Source organism: Orbicella franksi, chromosome 7, assembly GCF_964199315.1.
Source record: "Orbicella franksi chromosome 7, jaOrbFran1.1, whole genome shotgun sequence".
Lineage (NCBI taxonomy): Eukaryota > Metazoa > Cnidaria > Anthozoa > Scleractinia > Merulinidae > Orbicella > Orbicella franksi.
The window spans coordinates 2,752,501-2,774,580 of NC_138151.1; the positions used below are offsets into that span (position 1 = coordinate 2,752,501).

Consider the following 22,080-nt stretch of genomic DNA (forward strand, 5'->3'; position numbering starts at 1 on the left):
AAAAAGGACATTTATCAGGATGTGAAAAGATGAAAGACGAGGGCTTGAAAATGGGAAAAACAGTCAAACAAAACAACAAACAGAAAATAAAACAAAATAAAGTAAAATTCCTGAGCTCGGATTTCGAAAAATGACAATAAAACGTATACCCATGTAAGTTTCTTAACTATTCCTTCTGTTTCGTTTGGAAGTTAGTTACTCTTAACTGCTAATATCGCCTTCTATTTGCACTTGCAGTCATTCATTGGGAACACAGATGAAAGTTCTGTTGTGAGACATGACCTGGAGCCATTTGAAGTGTCAGTTGTGAGGTTGTACCCAAGTGATTGGCATCTATGTATCGCCTTACGAATGGAGCTGTATGGGACTAGAACATAACCATTCAAGTGTAATGGAAATTAAATCGAAAATCAAATATTAAAATTAAACTAAAAACAATGATAAAGCCATGTTATGATTATAGAAAGCACTGTTAATATAAATTCGTGTTTATTCACCCTTGTTCGTTTATTAGTTAGTTATTTTTTGCAGTCCTACCGGTCTACTTCAATCAAGTTGATTTCTAGTCTCTTCCAGGCGTTGTGCCTTTATTCTCTCTGCCATTTTTCGCGCTGCGCCCCAACTAACTGAACGCCTGGAAGGAGTTAACCTGGGAAAGCTAATTAATTTCTGGTCGTACGCGAAGTACTTATATATAAGGCGGGCGTGATCTCATTGAACGGTAAATTAGACAATGTTATAGCACTGGAATCTACAGGAAAACTTGAAGATCCATCTAACCGTGTTACCAAAATGAGAGCATTGAAAAATTAACGTTGCAACACCGCAAGGAACATTGAGAAAACCTTTATCACAAGCAGATCAGTAAGGTTTAAATCTTTACGACCAACCCACGAGAGCATTAACAAGCGATTAATAGAGTAACAAGGGTAATCTTCATCACCAACAGGTCAGTGAGGATAATCTTTTCCACCGGATCAATACTGGCCACATCCCAACCACCAACTAAGCAATAAGAATGAAATTTACCACCAAATTCGTTACCACTAACTGACCAATAAGAATGATATTTACCACAACAAATTAATAGAGGGTAATTCTACCAGCAAACAGATCAATACGGGTAACCTTTTGAAACAACCGATTAATAAGAGTTATCTTTACCACCAAATTAAAAAGGGTAATCTGTGCTTCCAATTGATCAAATAAGCTTCATCCTCAATTGGACCAATCAGTCAGGGTCATCCTGATTACCAGTCGATTGGTAAAGAGTAATCATTCCTTAGGGTAATCTTTACCGGCAAGAGATCAGTAAGTGTAACCTTTACCACCACCAAATCAGTATTACAGTTAATCTTCACCACTGATGAGAGACATGAGAATACTGAGTCCTTTTTAGAATTTTATAATTGTCTTAATAGCACTTTTGATTGAGAGGGCCGGCTTATAAAAACTAAAAAGAAAGGTTTTACATACGAAAAATCAAGGCCTTTTTTGACAGAACGCAATTTAATATAAATCAAGCGGTATTGAAATGCAATATGGATGATTTTATTTTTATATCCTTGTTAAAAAGCAAAATACAAGTAGAAACTTTAAAAGATGGATCAACGTATTATCTGGGGAACAATTTTCCATACCAAGAACATATTCACTTAACAATGACATCAACTGGTGTCGTGTTAGCTTAGACTAGGCTCGATTTCCGCCGCTCTCTCGGGTCCGGTCACGTTCCTCTCCGAGAAGAGACAAGCACGGAAGCCTGTAAGGGCACATTCAAGATGCAACTTATTTCTAAGTTCCGCAGAAGTCTTTTCGGGGGTGAAAGCGGGCTCATTTCACGGAAGTGGCTGGTAATCGAGCCTTACCTCAGCCCGTTTTTGACAACCTCTGCTGAAGGCTAAGAAAATACGAAGGCCTAACCTAGAGCCGTAATCGTGGATATAAATGAACTAAAACACGGCCCAAACATTTTCCCGTAGACTGAGCCCATTCCCTTGTTGATGCAATTATTATAATACAGACTCGTCAGTTTTACTTGCAACTGTACGACACGGACGCTACAGTCATGATCACTTAACACTTTTTGTACAATTTCGTTGGACGGAACTACAGAGTGAAGGTCCCTTTGCGGGACCCCCTTCACCCCCCCCCCCTTACACACCCTTATGTAGATGTAGTGAAGGCTCTTTATATAATCTACAAGATTAGATTAGCCGCTTTAACAGAGTAAACACTGCTAAACACTGTTGCTGATCTGAAGAGCCTTCAATCTATGGTCCCTAAAAATAACATACAAAAAACGTTGAGTGTTTACGGTTGGAGTTTCCTCACTCTAAAATGTGTCAAAAGCAAAGTTTTCGTTAGAAACGTCTTAACTGAAGAAGTGGATTAATAGCTGGATGAAACAAGTACAAATGATCCCTTCATGTGAAGTGTTTCCTCGGTGAATGTCAAGTGTCCCTAAATGAGGTGTCCCTTCACGTAGGGACACAGATTTAGTATACATACGTGGCCCACATTGTGATTAAGTTTTATGTGAAGCGAGTAAAATAATTATCAATAACGCGACAATCAAGAAAACTAAATTACCCAAAACTATAATATCGACATGTGGTTAACTTTACAGTACTCAACATCGCTGTTACATCATTTCACACCCCCTATATCTTCACCAACAAGCATTTCCAATAATGAGTATTAAAAAAAAAACATATTCCCAAGACTAACATTACAAGTTTACATGATAATTAATAGGAATGTCGAAACCTGTTTTGTAAAATGAAAAATCGTGTTTCCTTTTTGAAAATTGCTGTTACTCTGCTGTTTTTACGACCAATAGCTATCGTATAATCAATCCTATACTTGGATGGAATTATGGCAGGTCTTACTGTATTCATAAATGGACGCCTTTGATTTTCCAAATCTACAAGAATCATTTGTAAATGATACAGTGACAAATTGAGTCTCTATGGTCTTAGTTTCCCTAGGATTGAGTATCTTCCCTAAACATAATAACAGAAAACAGTTGCAAGGAAAACACATTATAAGATTGTTTTGTTTGCTTGCATAATATCATTAATTCTGTCAACGGATGGGCATTCTGGAGCACAAACACATTGAAAAAGTGTTCAAAAGGGACTCTGAACAGATACACAATGGTCTTAGTTTCCCTAACTGTGCACTGAAAAAAGGCTTGATTTTTTTGTGCAATAATAAACAATTCATTCACTAGCAGGTGTAGCAAAGCAATTTTTCAACTGTAAAGTTCAAAATTAAAACTGATTCAGTGTTTAACATACCAAGCCGATGATACAACTTTCGACTAAGTAATTTCTCCACCTTCACTTGGAAACAAGACAAAGGTCAGGGATGATGGCATTTGTGAATACCATGCATTCTTACTCATAATATACTGGTCATTAGTTATATTTTTACACGGTGCACACAAAAACTGCTTACTGTACTCTGTCTTATTCAAAGACGTTTTTTCACTGCTGCCGTGCTAAATCAGCTCTGTCCCTGACATCAACTTCTACCATATAAACATTCTCGGTTAATACGCGGTCCAGACGTTAAGAATTACATAAGCAACTCATAACTGAAGACATGGTAAAGATTAATGGAGTTAAAAATCTGCTTGACATTGACTACAAAATAAAATCTACATGTTCTCTCAATTCTGAGTTCACAGTGGCCATGTGCACTTGGTTACAGTTCTTTAATTTGCTTGATGAGATAGACTTTTTCATCGTTGAATTGTTCGTCCTCTGCAAGGAATCAAGCCAACACATGATCAGCCGACATAAGAACCTGAGGATGGGCAGGGGGTGGAGAAGGAAAGACTCCTGTATGAAAAGGTCACGGACGTTCATCGAAAAAATTGAATTAAACCTCCAAAAGAGACTATCTGGGCATGGCTTCAGCTTTTTTGACCTCTAAAAGATACCACCTGGAAAGCAACAAGGCTTAATTACCAGCCGCTGTTCAGAAAGGGAGCCTGCATTAGTAGACCGGACTTGAGAGACCAGTGGAAATCGATCCTAAAAACGGTAATAACCTTTTCGTATGGGACTCCCCCCCCTCCCCCCTCCCCCCTCCAGGGCATAAGAACTCGCTTGCCAAGTGTAAAACATGCACACAAATCATGTCTTCAATATTCACAGGGTAACCACACAGCAAAATTGAGTGTCCAGTATTCATACATCCCCACGGAAGGACCCCCCCACCCCTCTGGAAATTCCCATTAAGCTTCAGACATTTCTTTAGATTTTTCAGTCTTACAGCCCCCCCCCCCCCCCCCTCCCTGCTCTCATGCCCCAGGAAATTCCAATCCTTTTTTTGGTGGGGAGTGTATTAAATATTTTCTGGAACTGTACAATGTACTGTTAAATACCTGTTCTATCATTGTGGAAGCTGGTCAAAAACTCCACAAGCTTTTCTTTGTTTTTCACCAGGATTTCATGGATAGGTGATGTTTTATTGGGATTTGCAACAAATACCTGCAAATTACAAACAAAACATTTCCCTAGCAATTGAAAACCATCAATTACTGATAAACAAAATAGATGATATGACATTCAGATTTTTTCACAATAAAGAAAGCAGGAACCCAAAGTAGGAAATTGGAACAAACATATATCACTGACAAGAATTTGAACAGTTCTGACTCACATACAGGGAACATATCATAAAGATGGGGTATTGAATTGCTAGGCTTCACAAAAAATCATAGATTGTGAGTTGATAAATGAATACATTTGTGCAAAGATGTTACAATGTACATGTAAGGTAGCAAATATTTTGAAAAAGATAACACGGTATGATTAACAGCAAATCATTCTAATTTGTTCCTGTGTTACAAGAACCTGGCAAGTGCAGTAATCACATCTTTTTAATGATCTGACCTTGAATACGTGAAAGGCCTCAAACTGAATGTTCCTACTCTTGTCTCGCAGCAGATTCATCATAAGCTTCAGGTTGTCCGTATTACCGATGTATTTTGTCATCACGGTGAAGTTGTGACGATCCAGCAGCAGCTCTCCAAGAAGCTGTTAAAAAAAAAACAAAAAAAAAAACATAACACAAACAAGTCACGACATGTTTTGACACAACAATTTACATATAGGCACTATTTTGTGGATCAGCTACAGTACACTATACATGTAAAAAAGTCGCTCAAAGAACTATCTTTTAAATTAATGATCTGATCACGTTGTCTGAATTGATTGTTAAAACCTAATCATCTCAGTACAAGGATCAGTTTTTTCCCTTGTAGTTAATGTACCAATGAATATATTGTATTGTGTTAATGACAACAAACTGCAAATACATTACCTTAAGTGACTGTCTTCTCGTAACATAATTCTCAGAGTTCAGTAACTTGGAATAATGACCAAAAAACTACAAGTAACATAACCAGAAATGTGAAAAATTAACATAGCTACCACACCAAATGAATGTATAACAACATTTATTATATGGAGAAGAGTGTTTTACTGGGAACTAAACCACTCGTAGATTCCATACGCCACTTCATCCGGGACCCGAGTGGTGTATTTTCCGTATGTCACCTTTGTGAGTGTGGTATCGTTCAATGAAGTCACGATTCCCGCCTTTTGCTTTTGTTGAATTGGTTTCTCCATATAATAAAAAGAACATTACACGTTGGCTCAAAGATATGAATTTTATGTTCTCGTGGCAAGAACAATATCTCATGAGTGAGCGAAGCGAACGAGTGAGATATTGTTCTTGCCACGAGAACATAAAATTCATATCTTCGAGCCACCGTGTAATATCCTCTATATAGGAAATATCTAATTTTGGCTAATGTTCCCTCCTATTGACTCAAACAGCAGACAACTAAAGAAAGGCTGCTACATGTAGTTTAAAGGGTGAAGGTTATAAAAAGCAGCTACATCTGAAAACCCACCAGAAGTCTTCCTACCTCCCTCTCTCCCCCCCCCCCCTCCCCCCACCTCCAAAGTAACAGATACCATACACACATTTGTACACTTCACACACTTTCCTCCATATTAGGGACGTAACTAACCCAGAGGCCCTTTAATTATTTAGAAGAAATGTGATATGACGTCATTACCAAGGCTGTGTTCTAGGAAAAATTCTAGGGAGCCCTTTGGGCACCCAACCTTGTTGGCTAGGGTGCCCAGAAGTCAAGCCTGGTGACCCGAATGAAAAAAACAAAAAAACAAACATCGATTGATTAATTAATATATGATAACCAGTTGACCTTCAAAATAAAAATATCTTGCATTGTTTCTAGGGCAATTATCCTCTTTACAGATGCCAAAGATAAAAGTGTTACATGTACATGTAACGTTTTATAATACTGTTGTCAAAAGTCCACAAAGAAAGACAAACTTAACACATTTTTTACTTAAAATGGTTGATATATACATGTAGAAAAATTAAGTCCTTTTTCCCTCTATGCTTCTGAATGGGAAAATTTTTTTTACTGACAACAATTCAGACGCTGTCCAGCAGCACATCCCCGTATAGCCCAAATAAGGGAGTACCCCCCTACCCCTGGGGTTTCGAGTTCACAGATGGATTTACAGTGTAAGCATTTTGTATTGAGCCATTTTGCCTTGTAAACTTCAATACATCACAAGAAATTAAAAAGAGAAAGACAAATAATTGTGAGACTGTTTTCATCTCTAAGTTAAATCTCAAATAGGAGGTCGCCTGGCCAGGCAACTAGGTATGTTTTTCTTGTCGCCCTAAGATGGAAGCCAGTTGCCTGAAGCCACTGATGCCGCTAGAGCACAGCCTTGCATTACTCACAAACTTTAAGGCACAGCAGCAAAGATCAAAAGTATAGATCTAGTATCTGTTAACAGCATGCAGGCATTTTAAGTATGGAAATAATAATTGCACTCAGGAGATGCTGATGAAAAACATTTATGATGGGTTTTTTGGAGATGTTAAAAGATGTGTTTGTTAACTCTTAGAAAGAAGCCTTTTTGTTTAGTTTAAAGGGCACTTCTTTTTCTTACTCACGATTGAAGTAAAAAAAAGGTTGTGCGAGGTTAATGTGTGTTACAAAAGAATTGTTCATTCGTGTGGTGCTAAAAATAAATGCGGTCATTTCCAATCCAGCATTTGGGTCTCTTGCAGACAACAGAAATATTTCCTATGATATTCTCCCTACCTTTTCATACTTGCGTTCTAAAAATTCGGCACACATAATTTTGTGTCTTGTGAGTAGATCCTGTAAATGAAAGTCAAGAGACCTACTAAACACTCAACAATGTAAAGACATTTATTTCTTTAATCTCCTACCATCACCTGCCTTAGAAATGTCATTAACAGCCTCGCATTTTCTGCCATTGCAAAGATTGACTAACTAGACTGAGTGACTGAGTGACTGACTGACTAACTGACTGACTATAAACTAATTCACTCACTCACTAACCAACTAACCAGTGTTTCAGCCAGAAAATTTTACTTGAGGGCCAAAGAGGCCTCTGAAGAGCTTTTTCAGGGGCCATTTATTAGGAAAGGGGCCAATAAATAATAATAGGTGAAAAAATAGTCGCCAAATGCAAATGTTTGGTGGCCAGACACTGGTACGAAGGATCTGGCATACATGACATAGTCAATGATCAAGGGTTTTCAATGCACTATAGGGTGATTTCAAATACGGTCAGCTTTTCCGATGTGAGAGAATCAATTAACAGCAAAGCAAAAGGATGGATTGACTTCTTTTCTTATGTTGAATGCTACAGAAGCAAAGATCGTTCATCGTTCTAGAAGGACATAATGTGTGGGAAAATAACCATTATGGATCGTCAACAAAGAGAAATGGAGGAGGAGGAAAAACTATAGGTTATTAATTAAATGACACTTTACCTTAAATGTAGTGAATGCATCTGATGCAATATCAAATGTTGACATTTCAACATATTCAAAGAAATTGAAGAATCTGTCATCACTAGTTATAGCTCTAGCTAACGGCTCATATTTCATACATTCCCTTAGCATAATGCCACAATTTAAAGCCACTTCATGGGTTTCATACCTACAAAGACAAAGCAACATCAATTCACTGTACATACAAACAGGTGACAACTTTGTAAGGGGTTTTAAGTGGGCTTATACTGGGAGGGGAGGGGAAGGGGTGGGTTGTATCCAGGGAGCTTACAAGCTGTATAAAACAAAACAGTTTGCAATAAAATAGTTTGGAAATGAGCTGACAAGAAATGATGTTCAAACTCTGGCGATGGAAATTATATAATTATTATAATAAAGTGTATTATCATTTGTCTCACGACGTAGTCACTTGAGATGTAGATCGCGATGTTTCGACTGCTTACTGCTAGTCTTCTTCAGGTGATAAGGTCGACTGATTGCATGGTATCATTCATAGCACAAAGGTCGGCTGTGATTGGTGCATTTTGATCCTCCTATTGTTCCATTGTTCCGGTGAGTAGCTGTTCCCTCAGTGGTCCGCTGTTGTACTGTTCTCCTGTTGTTGTGTTTTTTGATCGTGGGCATCCATGCTTCAGGAATTTCAATTCCACTATCCCTGTTGATGTTATTAGGGTGAAGTCGTATGTGAATAGCTTCCTTGACCCTACGTGTGTACTAATGAGGATCTCGATCAATAAACTTGACCTCATTCCAGATAGGATAGTGGCCGGTCTCCTGGGTGTGTTCAGAAATGGCGGAGGTCTGGGTACAGGCGAGTCGTATATCCCTGTCGTGTTCTTCGATCCTCTCCTGCATAGATCTCCCTGTTTCCCCAATGTAGACTTTGCCGCACTCACAGGGAATCCTGTAGACAACACCATCTTGTTTAGCCGGGTTGATGATGTCCTTTGGTCGCACTAAGTGTGACCGAAGTGTTGTGTCGGACTTAAAGACAGTGTGAATGCCTTGTTGTTCTAGGCAGCGGCGGAGAGACTCTGAAACCCCTTGGACATAAGGTAAAACGGCAGTGGATTTAAATTCCACGATAGGCTCTCTTCTTGGGGTTGTTCGTGCCTTTGTGATCTTCTGTACAAAAGAGGGATATCCGTTAGAAACAAGTACAGATGACAGATGTTTCTTCTCTCCAGCAATTACTGGTGGTTTCGTCACGAGACGTTTAGCCCGGTCATATAGACACTTCACAATACCGTGCTTTACTTACTGAGGGTGATGTGAATCATACGCCAGGTACTGATCAGTATGCATTGGTTTCCTGTAAACACTGGTGGTAAGGTGGCCATCCGCTTCTCTATAAACTGACGTGTTGAGAAAGGCGATCTTGCTGTTATTCTCAATCTCCATGGTGAAATGGATTGATGGTTGTTGACTGTTTAGATGTCGCAAGAAGATGTCAACTCTATCCCGATCCAGGATGGTGAAAACGAACTAATTAATAATACATTGTTCGTGGCTAGTCTTAAGCAGTTCATTTTGTCCCAGCCAAGGGACTCATCTGAGACCTTTCTGCTTGGCAAACTTGCTGGGCATTGTGCTCAAAGTCCCATTCGCTAACAAAATGATAACAGCAATCTCACCTTATATCGCATAAGGATTCCTAACTGCACAAATTCACGAGTGAAAACTGACGAAGCAACAATGCCACGAACAATGTATTATCACAAGTAACTGCCAACTTTCTTGTCAATTATTTATTTATGATATACATTAATATAATATACAATTTATATATATCAATATTTATTATATATTAAATAGTACCAAAGTGCTGCACTCTACTCAAATACACTCTAGTCTACTTAGACAGATAGATAATCTTTACTTACACACAGTTAAAAATTTGTCAGCTAAAACTACTAATAACTAATAACTTATTACTTGCAGACTCTGGGGGAGGGGGAGGGGAGTCACATGACTGATGATTCATCAGGTGATCAACACGACTGATAATTGCAGTAGTAAAGTATTAGCAGTCATTGTAGTTACTCATGCTAATGTTAGTAGGACAGTTTTAATGAAAGTTATGTGGTTGTAAAGTTTTTTTGTGTGTGTGCAAAAGCAATAAAAATGTGAAAATAACAATAACAATAATAATAATAATAATAATAATAATAATAATAATCACAGTTATACAGAAAACTTAAGCAGTTGTGAAATTAATGCCCAAGTCTGAAAAAAAAATTCAGGCCTGAACAGGATTTGAACCCATGACCTCTACAATACCGGTGCAGCACTCTACCAACTGAGTTATCAAGCCAGCTGGGAGCTGGTCGCATTGTGGGTTCATAATATACCTGTAGATAGTCAAGAAAGGTCAAATGTGTTTCTTATTGTTTGATTTATGGTCATGTGGCAATCGCTAAATCTAAATGTTGCCCAGCAGCCACCAATTACAATGGAAGCTATTGTTGCCCGTTCTGTTTATACTTTGAATTCTGTGTGCCTCTTTACTTATTTTTCACTTTGTCTCAGGAAACATCAAGAATCTTGGGAAAACAAAACTAACTGCTTCCCTCGGGACCAGTGATTAGAGTGCATAATGTACTTGTTTTGTGGAGTTTACTATTTTGGTTGTCAAGGAAACATATTAAGCACCTTACAGTTTTTGTTTCAATTTTTCAGCTGGATTGATAATAAATCTTCATAGAAGTTCTGCAAGCATGTCAATAATTATAGCAATTGTAACTCACAAAAATATAGCAGTGAGTCTAAACACTGAACTGTTCAACATCTTACCCCGTCACAAGCATGAACAATACTTCCTTGTTATCAAGCAAATATTCAACTGTGGGAAGGCGAGCCCCAATTTGCCTTCGTAGAATGCTGTTGAATATTTGGGCAACATCTTTCTTGCTCTAAAAGATAAAATGTAATGTTAGCATAACTGGATGAACTCAGAAATGTACTAAAGGAGACTGTTCAAACCTATTCAGATTGAGGAGTAAAAAATGCCTGTAACTGGAAAAGGGAAGAAGAGCCTTCCCATACTGCTTTAAATTCTGAATTGGTGCTTCCAAATTTTGGGTGCAAAATACTAATTGGCTGAGATTAATATCATAACGTTGGCATGGTGACATTATCCAACTGTGATGGGCTTCTGTAAACAGAAGCAAAATGATGGCCTGCAGAGATTGTATTCAGTGTTCAGAGCCAGTTGTGCCAAAATTTCAGAATAATTTAGTTTCTATTGATCTTGAAGGTAAAATAATGCAATGTGGGGGCTTGAGACCCTGCTCGATTGCCATCTTACACAGGACTCACAAAAAGTCTAATTTTGCAGCTTATTGTTATTTCGGCTGAAATGGAACACCACATTTGTTGTCTGGGCTTTACAGAGCATTACTGTTGTAATTTATGGTAATAATTAATAATTATGTCTTTTCTCTACCTGCGCAAAAAAACCATCAAAACCCTGAATTACATATTTTCTTTTGAATTAGCCATTGCAAGCCCCACCCTACTATGATGGCACATACTGTGTGACACAGACTGTGGCACAGAATGTGACACAGATTGTGTGAGCAATGTTTACATCCATATCTGATGATTTTTGACAACTCACTCAGCATCACATCAGGGGGGGGGGGGGGGGTTCTAGGGGGCATCATTCAGAGAGACAAGAGCCAAGAGCCACGAGCAACAAAGATAAAGTCAAACCTTACATGTCCATCTTTTTTACAAGAATAAAATTTCCAAGTATTTTTGTTGTATTTTTACAGTAACGTTTTCTAGACACTGAGTACCTTGGCACAGATACTTCTGAGCCTTGGACAGCAAGTGAAAGTGGAATGTTTAATATGTTATTTTATTACATGTACCTCAAAATCTAGTTTCTGAAGGTGTTCAACAAGAAACCCAAACAGATCTGTGTTATACATCTCTTGAGCAGTTTGAGCCACATTTTCTGCCAGGGGAGGTTGATCTAGAACAAATTCAAATGTTAAAATGTTGTTGTTTATGGTGGTCAATGTGCTTATCTATACTTAGCTAGTTCACGCACAGGGCACTTAAACTGAAAGAAAAAAAAAGGTATATGGACTACACATACATGTAACAAGCTTAAAAATCAGAACAGTCAGGAGGCAGACCAGTTGGCTATTTACTAGCATGACAGAGGAATTGAACTGGGCTCTACTGAAAACTCCAGCCAAGTGGTCAGAATGGGACTTGAATGTGTGACTTCCAGATTTCAAGTCTGGCGCCCTAACCGCTTGGCAACACTGCCTCCACAAATTCAAATCACATTTGATCTTCATGATGCCATAAATATATAACTAACAGATTATTCACGGGGTGAAGCACACTACCTCCAGATCCAAACAGGACTGTTTTAATTGCACTAAACTGTTTAGCAATATCTTCTAAAGCCTAGGGGAAATAATGTATGATTAATAAGTGAAAAATCAGAATTTTGTTTGTTACATGATATGACAGACAAAAATAAAATGAACCACAAAATTATACACCTGTAGCCTGGAATTAAACTCATCACCAATAGATGAGCTTGGGAACTAGTGCCTGAAAGGTTAGCAGGGCGCAGAAGCCGTACGCGGAAGGGGAGGTATCCATGGCAACGCTGGAAGCGGGAACCACCCCCAAAAGTGGCTGGTAACTGGCACCGTCACACTGATTGAATCAGTGGAAACAACTTACCTGACCCATACTTACCTAGAGACCAGCAACCAAGAGGGAGGGACGGGAAGGGAAGGGGCGAGAATCTGCAAAGATTCGCCAAAATACAAAGCAAATGATACACAACGATCAGCTGGCAGCACAGTATGTGCAATGCAATGTGACACAACAGCCCTGCAAATCTCCAAAGGGCCGCCCCGCAAGTCACGTACTGTAAAAGGGGAAACCGCTGACTGCATTGGTTTGAGTCTAACTTTGCCTAAATCACATTTAGCCACATTCAATGATACTAAATGTCTTACAGATATATAATAAACATGTAGGCCTTACATAGTTTTTTCACCTGAGATCTGGAATACTAGTATTAAGACAGTAGTAAGTGGTGTTAATTCAGGAATGAACTCACCTTATCAGATTTCTTGCTTCCAGTTGGTTCTTTATCCACGACTTGCAGAGAGTCGTGAAGGTTCTTCACCAGTTCACTTGGACTCTTTTTTGAGGAGCCAAACAGAGGCATGGTTCCCTGGTACCCTCAACCCTAATATCAAAATAAATAAATAAATAAATAAATATAAATATATATATAATATATATATATAATATATATATAATATATATATAATATATAATATATATATAATATATATATATATATATATATATATATATATATATATATATATATATATATATAAAGTTAAGATGCTTCGAGCCAACAGGGATGCCACGTGCCAGAAGGATCCAAAAGGATTCGTAGTCCAAACCTCGAGTAATGAAATTTGTAGGCAATTGTGGAAAACGAGGACGGACAACTTCGAGCGAAAAAAATATATATATACAGTAAAAAGTCTAAGAAATCTAAAAAAAAGTTTAAAAATTTAATAAAAATAAACGTTTCGGTCAAAGACCTTCATCAGTTGCAGTGCAAGTGAATAATAAATTACAATAACCTTAAATAAGTTTACAGTATAAAAAATGACATAATATTACAAAGATGATTACATAACAAGGCGTGGTAACACATGAAAACTAAAAAATTAACCAATGATAAACAATCGGTGATTACTAAGCGAGATACTATGACAATGCGGTACAAAACTCAAAAGACACAAACCAAATAAGAATAAATAATCGAATATAATACAAATAAGATTAATATCAAAAAAGTAACGCGATTCGTCGAGTCAGCCGAAAGTGTGAAGGGACCCGGGTGTAAAATATTCAATGTTCAAAAAAGGCGGTCCCAAAATCCCCAAACAAAGCCCTTGAAACAATGCCGCGGCAAGGCACAACAGGCGCCCTAAACAGGGCCCTTAAACAACAATAATGTAATAAATTCCCCGATGGGGGCCCCTGAGAAAACCCAGCGCTAACAAAGCTAACAAGATCCAAGGTCAGGGCCTTTGAACACCTGAACTAAGATAACCGCCAAATTTGCAAGTTATTTTTGCGCTAATTGTAGTTTATTCTTTTTTTCGAGTGGAATTCCTGACGTTTATTCAAGCCAAAAGGTGCCAGAGAGAACAACTGTGCACTCCAATATGCCTCTTTAGTGATTAAAAGCTTTTCGATGTTACTTGTATTGTTTGCATTTATCTGCACTTGATCAATACACTGGAAAGAAAAGTCGTTTAAGTTGTGCGGTGTTCTGTTGAAATGCACCGCTACCTCACAAGTCTTTTTCTTGGTCAGCATAGCAGACTTGTGGTTGCAAAATCTAACTCTAAAATCTGTTGTTGTAGAGCCAATGTATTGTAAGTTACATTTCTTACACGAAGCCAAATAAATGACATTTTTTGAATCACAGGAAAGTTTCAATCGTATCTTATAGCTCTTGCCTGTTTGAAAACTATGGAAAGAATTTGATTCAACAAAGTAGTTGCGACAGAGATCACATCTTGTTCTTTTGCATTTAAAGCAACCCTTAACCTCAACAACCTCTTCAACCTTAGTGTTAGAGCCATAGCGAGATGGCGCTAACAACTCCTTAAGGTTTTTAGATCTTCGAAAAGAGGCTATGATGGAATTTGGCGGAAAAAATTCTTTTAATTTGGGGTTGGATTCCAAAATACCTAGGTGTTTTCTGATGATGCGACCAACATCAGGTAAATTTGGATTAAATGTTGTTACAAATGGAAACAATTTCTTCTCAGCTTTGGCACGAGTTCTAAGTAAGTCAGCTCTAGATGTAGTTAAGGCTTTAGAAAATTGATCTTCCACTAGTTTTGTGGGATAACCCTGATTGACTAGATAACCCTTGTATTCAGTTGTTCTCTCGGCAAGAAATACTTGTTCAGAGCAGTTTCTCTGTAACCTAGTTGCTATGCCATAAGGGATAGCCTTGAAAACATGTTTGGGGTGAGCACTTGATGGTGGAAGATACAAGTGGCTATCAGTTGGCTTTGAATAAACGTCTGTCTGGATGAAACCCCCGATGAGATGTAAAGTTAAATCTAGCACGTGAAGCTCGCGTTCAGAAAAAACTAATTCAAATCTAATGGTAGGATATAGGGAATTTATAAAGTCAGTAAACTCATGCAGACTCATGTTTACTGACTTTATAAATTCCCTATATCCTACCATTAGATTTGAATTAGTTTTTTCTGAACGCGAGCTTCACGTGCTAGATTTAACTTTACATCTCATCGGGGGTTTCATCCAGACAGACGTTTATTCAAAGCCAACTGATAGCCACTTGTATCTTCCACCATCAAGTGCTCACCCCAAACACGTTTTCAAGGCTATCCCTTATGGCATAGCAACTAGGTTACAGAGAAACTGCTCTGAACAAGTATTTCTTGCCGAGAGAACAACTGAATACAAGGGTTATCTAGTCAATCAGGGTTATCCCACAAAACTAGTGGAAGATCAATTTTCTAAAGCCTTAACTACATCTAGAACTGATTTACTTAGAACTCGTGCCAAAGCTGAGAAGAAATTGTTTCCATTTGTAACAACATTTAATCCAAATTTACCTGATGTTGGTCGCATCATCAGAAAACACCTAGGTATTTTGGAATCCAACCCCAAATTAAAAGAATTTTTTCCGCCAAATTCCATCATAGCCTCTTTTCGAAGATCTAAAAACCTTAAGGAGTTGTTAGCGCCATCTCGTTATGGCTCTAACACTAAGGTTGAAGAGGTTGTTGAGGTTAAGGGTTGCTTTAAATGCAAAAGAACAAGATGTGATCTCTGTCGCAACTACTTTGTTGAATCAAATTCTTTCCAAAGTTTTCAAACAGGCAAGAGCTATAAGATACGATTGAAACTTTCCTGTGATTCAAAAAATGTCATTTATTTGGCTTTGTGTAAGAAATGTAACTTACAATACATTGGCTCTACAACAACAGATTTTAGAGTTAGATTTCGCAACCACAAGTCTGCTATGCTGACCAAGAAAAAGACTTGTGAGGTAGCGGTGCATTTCAACAGAACACCGCACGACTTAAACGACTTTTCTTTCCAGTGTATTGATCAAGTGCAGATAAATGCAAACAATACAAGTAACATCGAAAAGCTTTTAATCACTAAAGAGGCATATTGGAGTGCACAGTTGTTCTCTCTGGCACCTTTTGGCTTGAATAAACGTCAGGAATTCCACTCGAAAAAAAGAATAAACTACAATTAGCGCAAAAATAACTTGCAAATTTGGCGGTTATCTTAGTTCAGGTGTTCAAAGGCCCTGACCTTGGATCTTGTTAGCTTTGTTAGCGCTAGGTTTTCTCAGGGGCCCCCATCGGGGAATTTATTACATTATTGTTGTTTAAGGGCCCTGTTTAGGGCGCCTGTTGTGCCTTGCCGCGGCATTGTTTCAAGGGCTTTGTTTGGGGATTTTGGGACCGCCTTTTTTGAACATTGAATATTTTACACCCGGGTCCCTTCACACTTTCGGCTGACTCGACGAATCGCGTTACTTTTTTGATATTAATCTTATTTGTATTATATTCGATTATTTATTCTTATTTGGTTTGTGTCTTTTGAGTTTTGTACCGCATTGTCATAGTATCTCGCTTAGTAATCACCAATTGTTTATCATTGGTTAATTTTTTTTAGTTTTCATGTGTTACCACGCCCTGTTATGTAATCATCTTTGTAATATTATGTCATTTTTTATACTGTAAACTTATTTAAGGTTATTGTAATTTATTATTCACTTGCACTGCAACTGATGAAGGTCTTTGACCGAAACGTTTATTTTTATTAAATTTTTAAACTTTTTTTTAGATTTCTTAGACTTTTTACTGTATATATATATTTTTTTCGCTCGAAGTTGTCCGTCCTCGTTTTCCACAATTGCCTACAAATTTCATTACTCGAGGTTTGGACTACGAATCCTTTTGGATCCTTCTGGCGCGTGGCATCCCTGTTGGCTCGAAGCATCTTAACTTTTTATATATATATAAAGTGTAAAATTTGATTTTCGTAGAACAGTGCTCAATACATCAGAGTAGAGCAAAGTATACAATGTGGGAGGAAAAACACAAATAAACTACAAGTTCATCCCTACAAGCCTGTTTCGTGGTTGCCCACTCATCAGGGGATGGGGATGGGCAACCACGAAACAGGCTTGTAGGGATGAACTTGTAGTTTATTTGTGTTTTTCCTCCCACATTGTATATATATATATATATATATATATATATATATATATATATATATATATATATATATATATATATACAATATACAATACAATATATATACAATACAATATATACAATATATATATATTTATTAAATTTTTAAACTTTTTTTTTTTAGATTTCTTAGACTTTTTACTGTATATATATATTTTTTTCGCTCGAAGTTGTCCGTCCTTGTTTTCCTCAATTTCCTACAAATTTCATTACTCGAGGTTTGGACTACGAATCCTTTTGGATCCTTCTGGCATCCCTGTTGGCTCGAAGCATTTTAACTTTTTATATATATTCATTAAATGTAGTTCAGGACTTCAGGAGTGATTCATCGTTTTATTGCTACAGACCTGTTTCGTATGGTCAACAAGTGACCATACGAAACAGGTCTGTAGCAATAAAACAATGAATCACTCCTGAAGTCCTGAACTACATTTAATGAATATACTATGCTCCTCTAAGAGTTGAGCGCTTTTTGAAATCCATTCACCACAAGGAAATAGAATTTATATATATATATATATATATATATATATATATATATATATATATAAACGTTTGATAAAGCAAGGACGGACAACTTCTGACGGTAAAAAAAGTTAAAAAGTTAAAAGTTTAATAGAAAAACGTTTCGGTCTTAGACCTTCATCAGTTACAAGAGAAAAAGGACGAAAACTAAGTTTAAATACGGTTGCAGTGTGGGAGATTACGTAATGAAATGAAAAATACAATATTGTGCTATTAATACATCGTGATTAATACAATACAGGAAGAAAATGCAAAACGAGAAATACAATGCTGTACTATAAATTGCATCATACAGGGTGATAATTGATAGACCAAACGAAAAGAATACAATACTGTGCATAAATTACATTATAGAGCGTGATAATTGCAGAACTAGGTTAAATTCAACCTAAAAACTAAAAGAGTTAAAATAGATAAAACGGACTCTTGCAATGCGGTAAATATAACGGGAAAAATAGTTTGCAATTAGAGCTTACATTGATCATTTGGTTCGCCGCGGCACTAATTTAGACAGGCTTAACCTCTGCGATTTCACCTAAATGACCTCACTATGTCTTTACTGTGGGTTAAATTAGCCAGTCACGCTAACAAGAGCATGGTAAGCAGTGGAATCGGTTATTTACCTCTATATTTCAGCCAAAAAGTAGCCATTACATGACATTTCATCTCAATATCTGACTGGATTCACAAAAACGTAGCCATAGAATTTGACTTGTCACTGATAATCTTGCTACAATTCTGTCCCAGAGCTAGCTTTCCACGAGGCTTATCGTAGCTCAAATAGCAGCAAATAACTCTCCTGTATGCCTTTTGAGGCCAGGAAGACTAAATTCACCGTCTTTTCGTTGAATCATGAATTGTACAATTTAATTAAGAGTGCTTTTAACATGAAATTGGAGTCTAAATCAACACGAACGTACAGATATCAAAACTGCGGCGGAGAGCCAATCTATTGCTTTCTAAAGGCCTGCATCGTCCTAAATGGACTGAACAAGAGCTTGCTACATCGAGAATCGATTGAAGTTCAGACAAACTAGGCCATAGTTAGCAGTAAGTGAACACTCAACATGTTGTCGTTACGTCAATTATCGCCCGGAAGCCACGCAAATAAATTTCTTCCGCGCTAGCGAATCACAGACAGTTCTGATACTTAGCTAAGCCGAGAACGCCTAAAATTGATGACACAAGGAAATTCTACTCACGATCAGTGCTTGAACTCATGTTCTTCTCTCTCCTCGTGGCCATGTTTTGCTGGCAAATAGCAATGTCCCGGATGTACTTCAATTTTGTCGAGCGCAGAATGGCACATCCAGATTTCAACAGATTTTTTTTCTAAGTCTTTAGCTACATCAAAGTTCAAAGCAAATGACGCCAACAGCAGCTAGAAATGTCTAGTCCATTGCACGTCTAAGCCCTAAATTGATGTGGCTAAAGAGTTTTGCTGTCTAAAGCAAGCACAACATTATCGCCACAGGGCAAATGGCCTTCTGTTACGGGACTAAATGTGACCCGTACAGTTTACACATCTCCTCAGGCCCGCCTCACGTACAATAATGGACGACGCTTACTAGCAAATCGTTAGACTTGGGCCTTCATTGGACTTAATGGTGTCCTCGGGCAGACTTCCTTTAGACAGCAAATACAGAACGCTAATCGGTCGCTCCTTGTCAGAGTCACCGCGCGAACTGAATTCAGACAAATGTAGCCCGGGCTAAAATTCACGCAAATTGAAAAGGGGGTGGGGGGGGGGGGGGGGGGGTGGTGGTCCATAAATGATGAAAAAAATACCTAAATAAATGAAACATGCGGCAGGGAGTTTCTACATTCCATGCTAGGTAAGATTTACAAGTTGCTGTCATAGCAAAAGCAGAAAAAAAAAAAAATGAAAAAAAACAACTAACTCAAACAGCACTTGATTCAGTCTTTAACATCGTTTTCATAAATCCAGATAGATAGATAGATAGATAGATAGATAGACAGATAGATAGATAGATAGATAGATAGATATACATACAATGTGGGAGGAAAAACACAAATAAACTACAAGTTCATCCCTACAAGCCTGTTTCGTGGGCAACCACGAAACAGGCTTGTAGGGATGAACTTGTAGTTTATTTGTATTTTTCCTCCCACATTGTATACTTCGCTCTACTCTGATGTATTGAGCATTGTTCTACGAAAATCAAATTTTACACTTTATATAAATAAATATATATATAAATATATAGGAAGTCTGTGTTTTGATTTTTCCGTAGTACAGTGCTCGATACATTTAAGTAGAGCGCAATATATATATATATTGAAAATAGAAAAAAACTACACTTTCATCCCGACTAGCCTGTTTCGTGATCGCTCACTCTTCAGGGGATTTTAAAATCCCCTGAAGAGTGAGCGATCACGAAACAGGCTTGTCGGGATGAAAGTGTAGTTTTTTTCTATTTTCAATATATATATATAAATATATATATATATATATATATATATATATGTATATTTGTTTAATATAACATACTGATAATGACGTTTTTGGTGATTTTCTGAAGATTCCTGACCACTTTTTGAAGATTTCCGAAGATTCTCCAAAAATTGTCCGAAGGCCACACCAATGTTTTTGAACATTTTCTGCAAATTTGCAAAGATTTTTGAAGATAACGAAAAACTGTTGAAGACTTTTGAGGCAGATCCAAAGATGTTTCGATCATACACCAACAAGTATTAGCACAGATCAAGGGTCAAAAATGATATCAGTGAAGTCATCAATATCTTCACCAATGAAGATATGGAAAATACGCTACCTAAATCCCGGAAGTGGTTTTGTATGAATTTTACAAGTGGTGTATTTCCCAGTAAAACACTCGTGGTTCTGTATTAAATAAAATGGAATTTTGACCTTGTCCTATGGGTCAGGAATTTGCAATCTTCCTGAAGCCTCACTGAGGAGATTTGTACATCAACTATTCTAGCTAGCCTTCCTGGGACATTTACAAATTTTTTTCAAAAAATTTAACCCACTGACTCCTGTGCTGGACGTAACCAGCCGTGACGAGCATTGGCCTTTGTTCCACTTTTGACTTCATCACTTTTGATCAAAATTGGCATTGATCATCTACACTCAAGTTCTGCAGGAGGAAAAGATCTTTCTACTGATACCCAGATCGTAGTGATTGGGGAGCAAACTTTCCTGCAATGACACTTAGCTACTCCATGGTGAAAATTGCCTGTCTCAATGATGCTTTCTCAGAAATTTTTAAACTGGAAGCAAGCCCAGTAGAGGGTCAATCACTGCCACAAAAAGATAAGGAAAGTCAAGAAAAACTAAAAAAACAGAAAAGCCTAAAGACGTAGGTCACAAATTTTGATTTCTGCGCACACCCAAACAAAAATGTTGTAAAGCCGTGGTGCTAGTAGAAAGTAAGGCATGCTGTTATGTTGCAAATGCCTTTTTAAGTACATTGGAGCTAATTTGGCTCACACCCAGGCAGAAAATCTCCCAAATGTCCAAAGAATGCGGTTTTGGCAAAGAGCTCCAGGAGTTAATGGGTTGAAAATGCCTCATGAATGCTGGGGTGGGGGATCAGCAGGCTTGGAATTGACAGAGGCATTAATTATTAACTCAAGTTAGCATGAGCTGTTAGCTAGTCCATTTCTAAACTACTACAAGTCTTATAATCAGTCCACATGGTTTGTATCTACGCTTATTTAGTAGAACGAATGTTTTGTAATTCATGTACTGGTTGCTGTCTCAAATACCAAGCGATCTGCAGGCGTACTGGTAATTAAGATAAGAAATAACTTTCACCCAACTACTTATTAAATAGTATTTAAGTGTGAATTATTTCTTATCTAGGTATTTGGGTTTGTAGTGCAGAGCATTCAACGGTTGAGTTAGATCAAGTTAGGAAAGCTGTAAAGCCGCAAACACGCACGTTTGGACCCGAAGTATTTCTAGTTCGTGGCTGCTAGCGGATTTATTTGTTACTGGAAAGGAATGTATCAGGACAGCAAAAAAAAATTTAAAAAAATACAGTCGAGTACAGTTGCGTACATGCTGATTTTAAGGATCAATGTCTCTCTAATTTGTCATTTAAAGCCGCTTTCTCGAGTTCAAGCTTATGTTCGTGAAGAATGCGAATTTTAAGACAGACAGGCCAACTTGTAACAACGGTAACTCTTACCTGAACAGTTAGTAACCACTCTTGAATTACTAGAAACTTGAAATCGAGGGAAATTGTGGACAAGAATAGACTTTCTTCAATATAAACACGCCTAAACGGAAACAATGAAAACCATCAAGTTGTAAAATATCGCTCCAGTTTCCACGGTCAACATGGCGCTT

General features: G+C 37.6%; 2 protein-coding genes across 2 annotated transcripts in view; one reads left to right on the forward strand and one right to left on the reverse strand.

Annotated features, from left to right (window-relative positions):
- Positions 1-1,462, forward strand: part of LOC145492212 (lactadherin-like) — a 3,547-nt gene extending 2,085 nt beyond the window's left edge. The window contains exon 3 of the mRNA XM_081471564.1: positions 238-1,462. Coding sequence (XP_081327690.1) covers positions 238-378 — 141 coding nt within the window. The 3' untranslated portion in view covers positions 379-1,462. The remainder of the gene's footprint in view (positions 1-237) is intronic.
- Positions 1,463-1,542: 80 nt separating this feature from the next.
- Positions 1,543-22,066, reverse strand: LOC145492209 (calcium-binding protein 39-like). The gene is made up of 11 exons (XM_081471557.1): positions 21,920-22,066; positions 12,989-13,120; positions 12,258-12,318; positions 11,769-11,872; positions 10,687-10,805; positions 7,873-8,041; positions 7,172-7,231; positions 5,338-5,403; positions 4,908-5,051; positions 4,397-4,502; positions 1,543-3,770 (listed from the first exon to the last, which is right to left on the reverse strand). The coding sequence occupies exons 2-11, from the start codon at positions 13,097-13,099 to the stop codon at positions 3,712-3,714; spliced, it is 999 nt and encodes a 332-aa protein (XP_081327683.1). The 5' UTR covers positions 13,100-13,120; positions 21,920-22,066; the 3' UTR covers positions 1,543-3,711.
- Positions 22,067-22,080: the final 14 nt, after the last annotated feature.

What these genes read in the sequence shown, in the direction of transcription:
- LOC145492209 (XM_081471557.1), bottom strand. Translation starts at nt 13,099, where the DNA reads ATGCCTCTGTTTGGCTCCTCAAAAAAGAGTCCAAGTGAACTGGTGAAG. An exon ending in TTCAGAAACTAGATTTTGAG is followed by an intron (nt 10,806 to 11,768) that starts GTACATGTAATA and finishes TTTATCTTTTAG; the next exon opens with AGCAAGAAAGATGTTGCCCA. An exon ending in TTGTTCATGCTTGTGACGGG is followed by an intron (nt 8,042 to 10,686) that starts GTAAGATGTTGA and finishes TTGTCTTTGTAG; the next exon opens with GTATGAAACCCATGAAGTGG.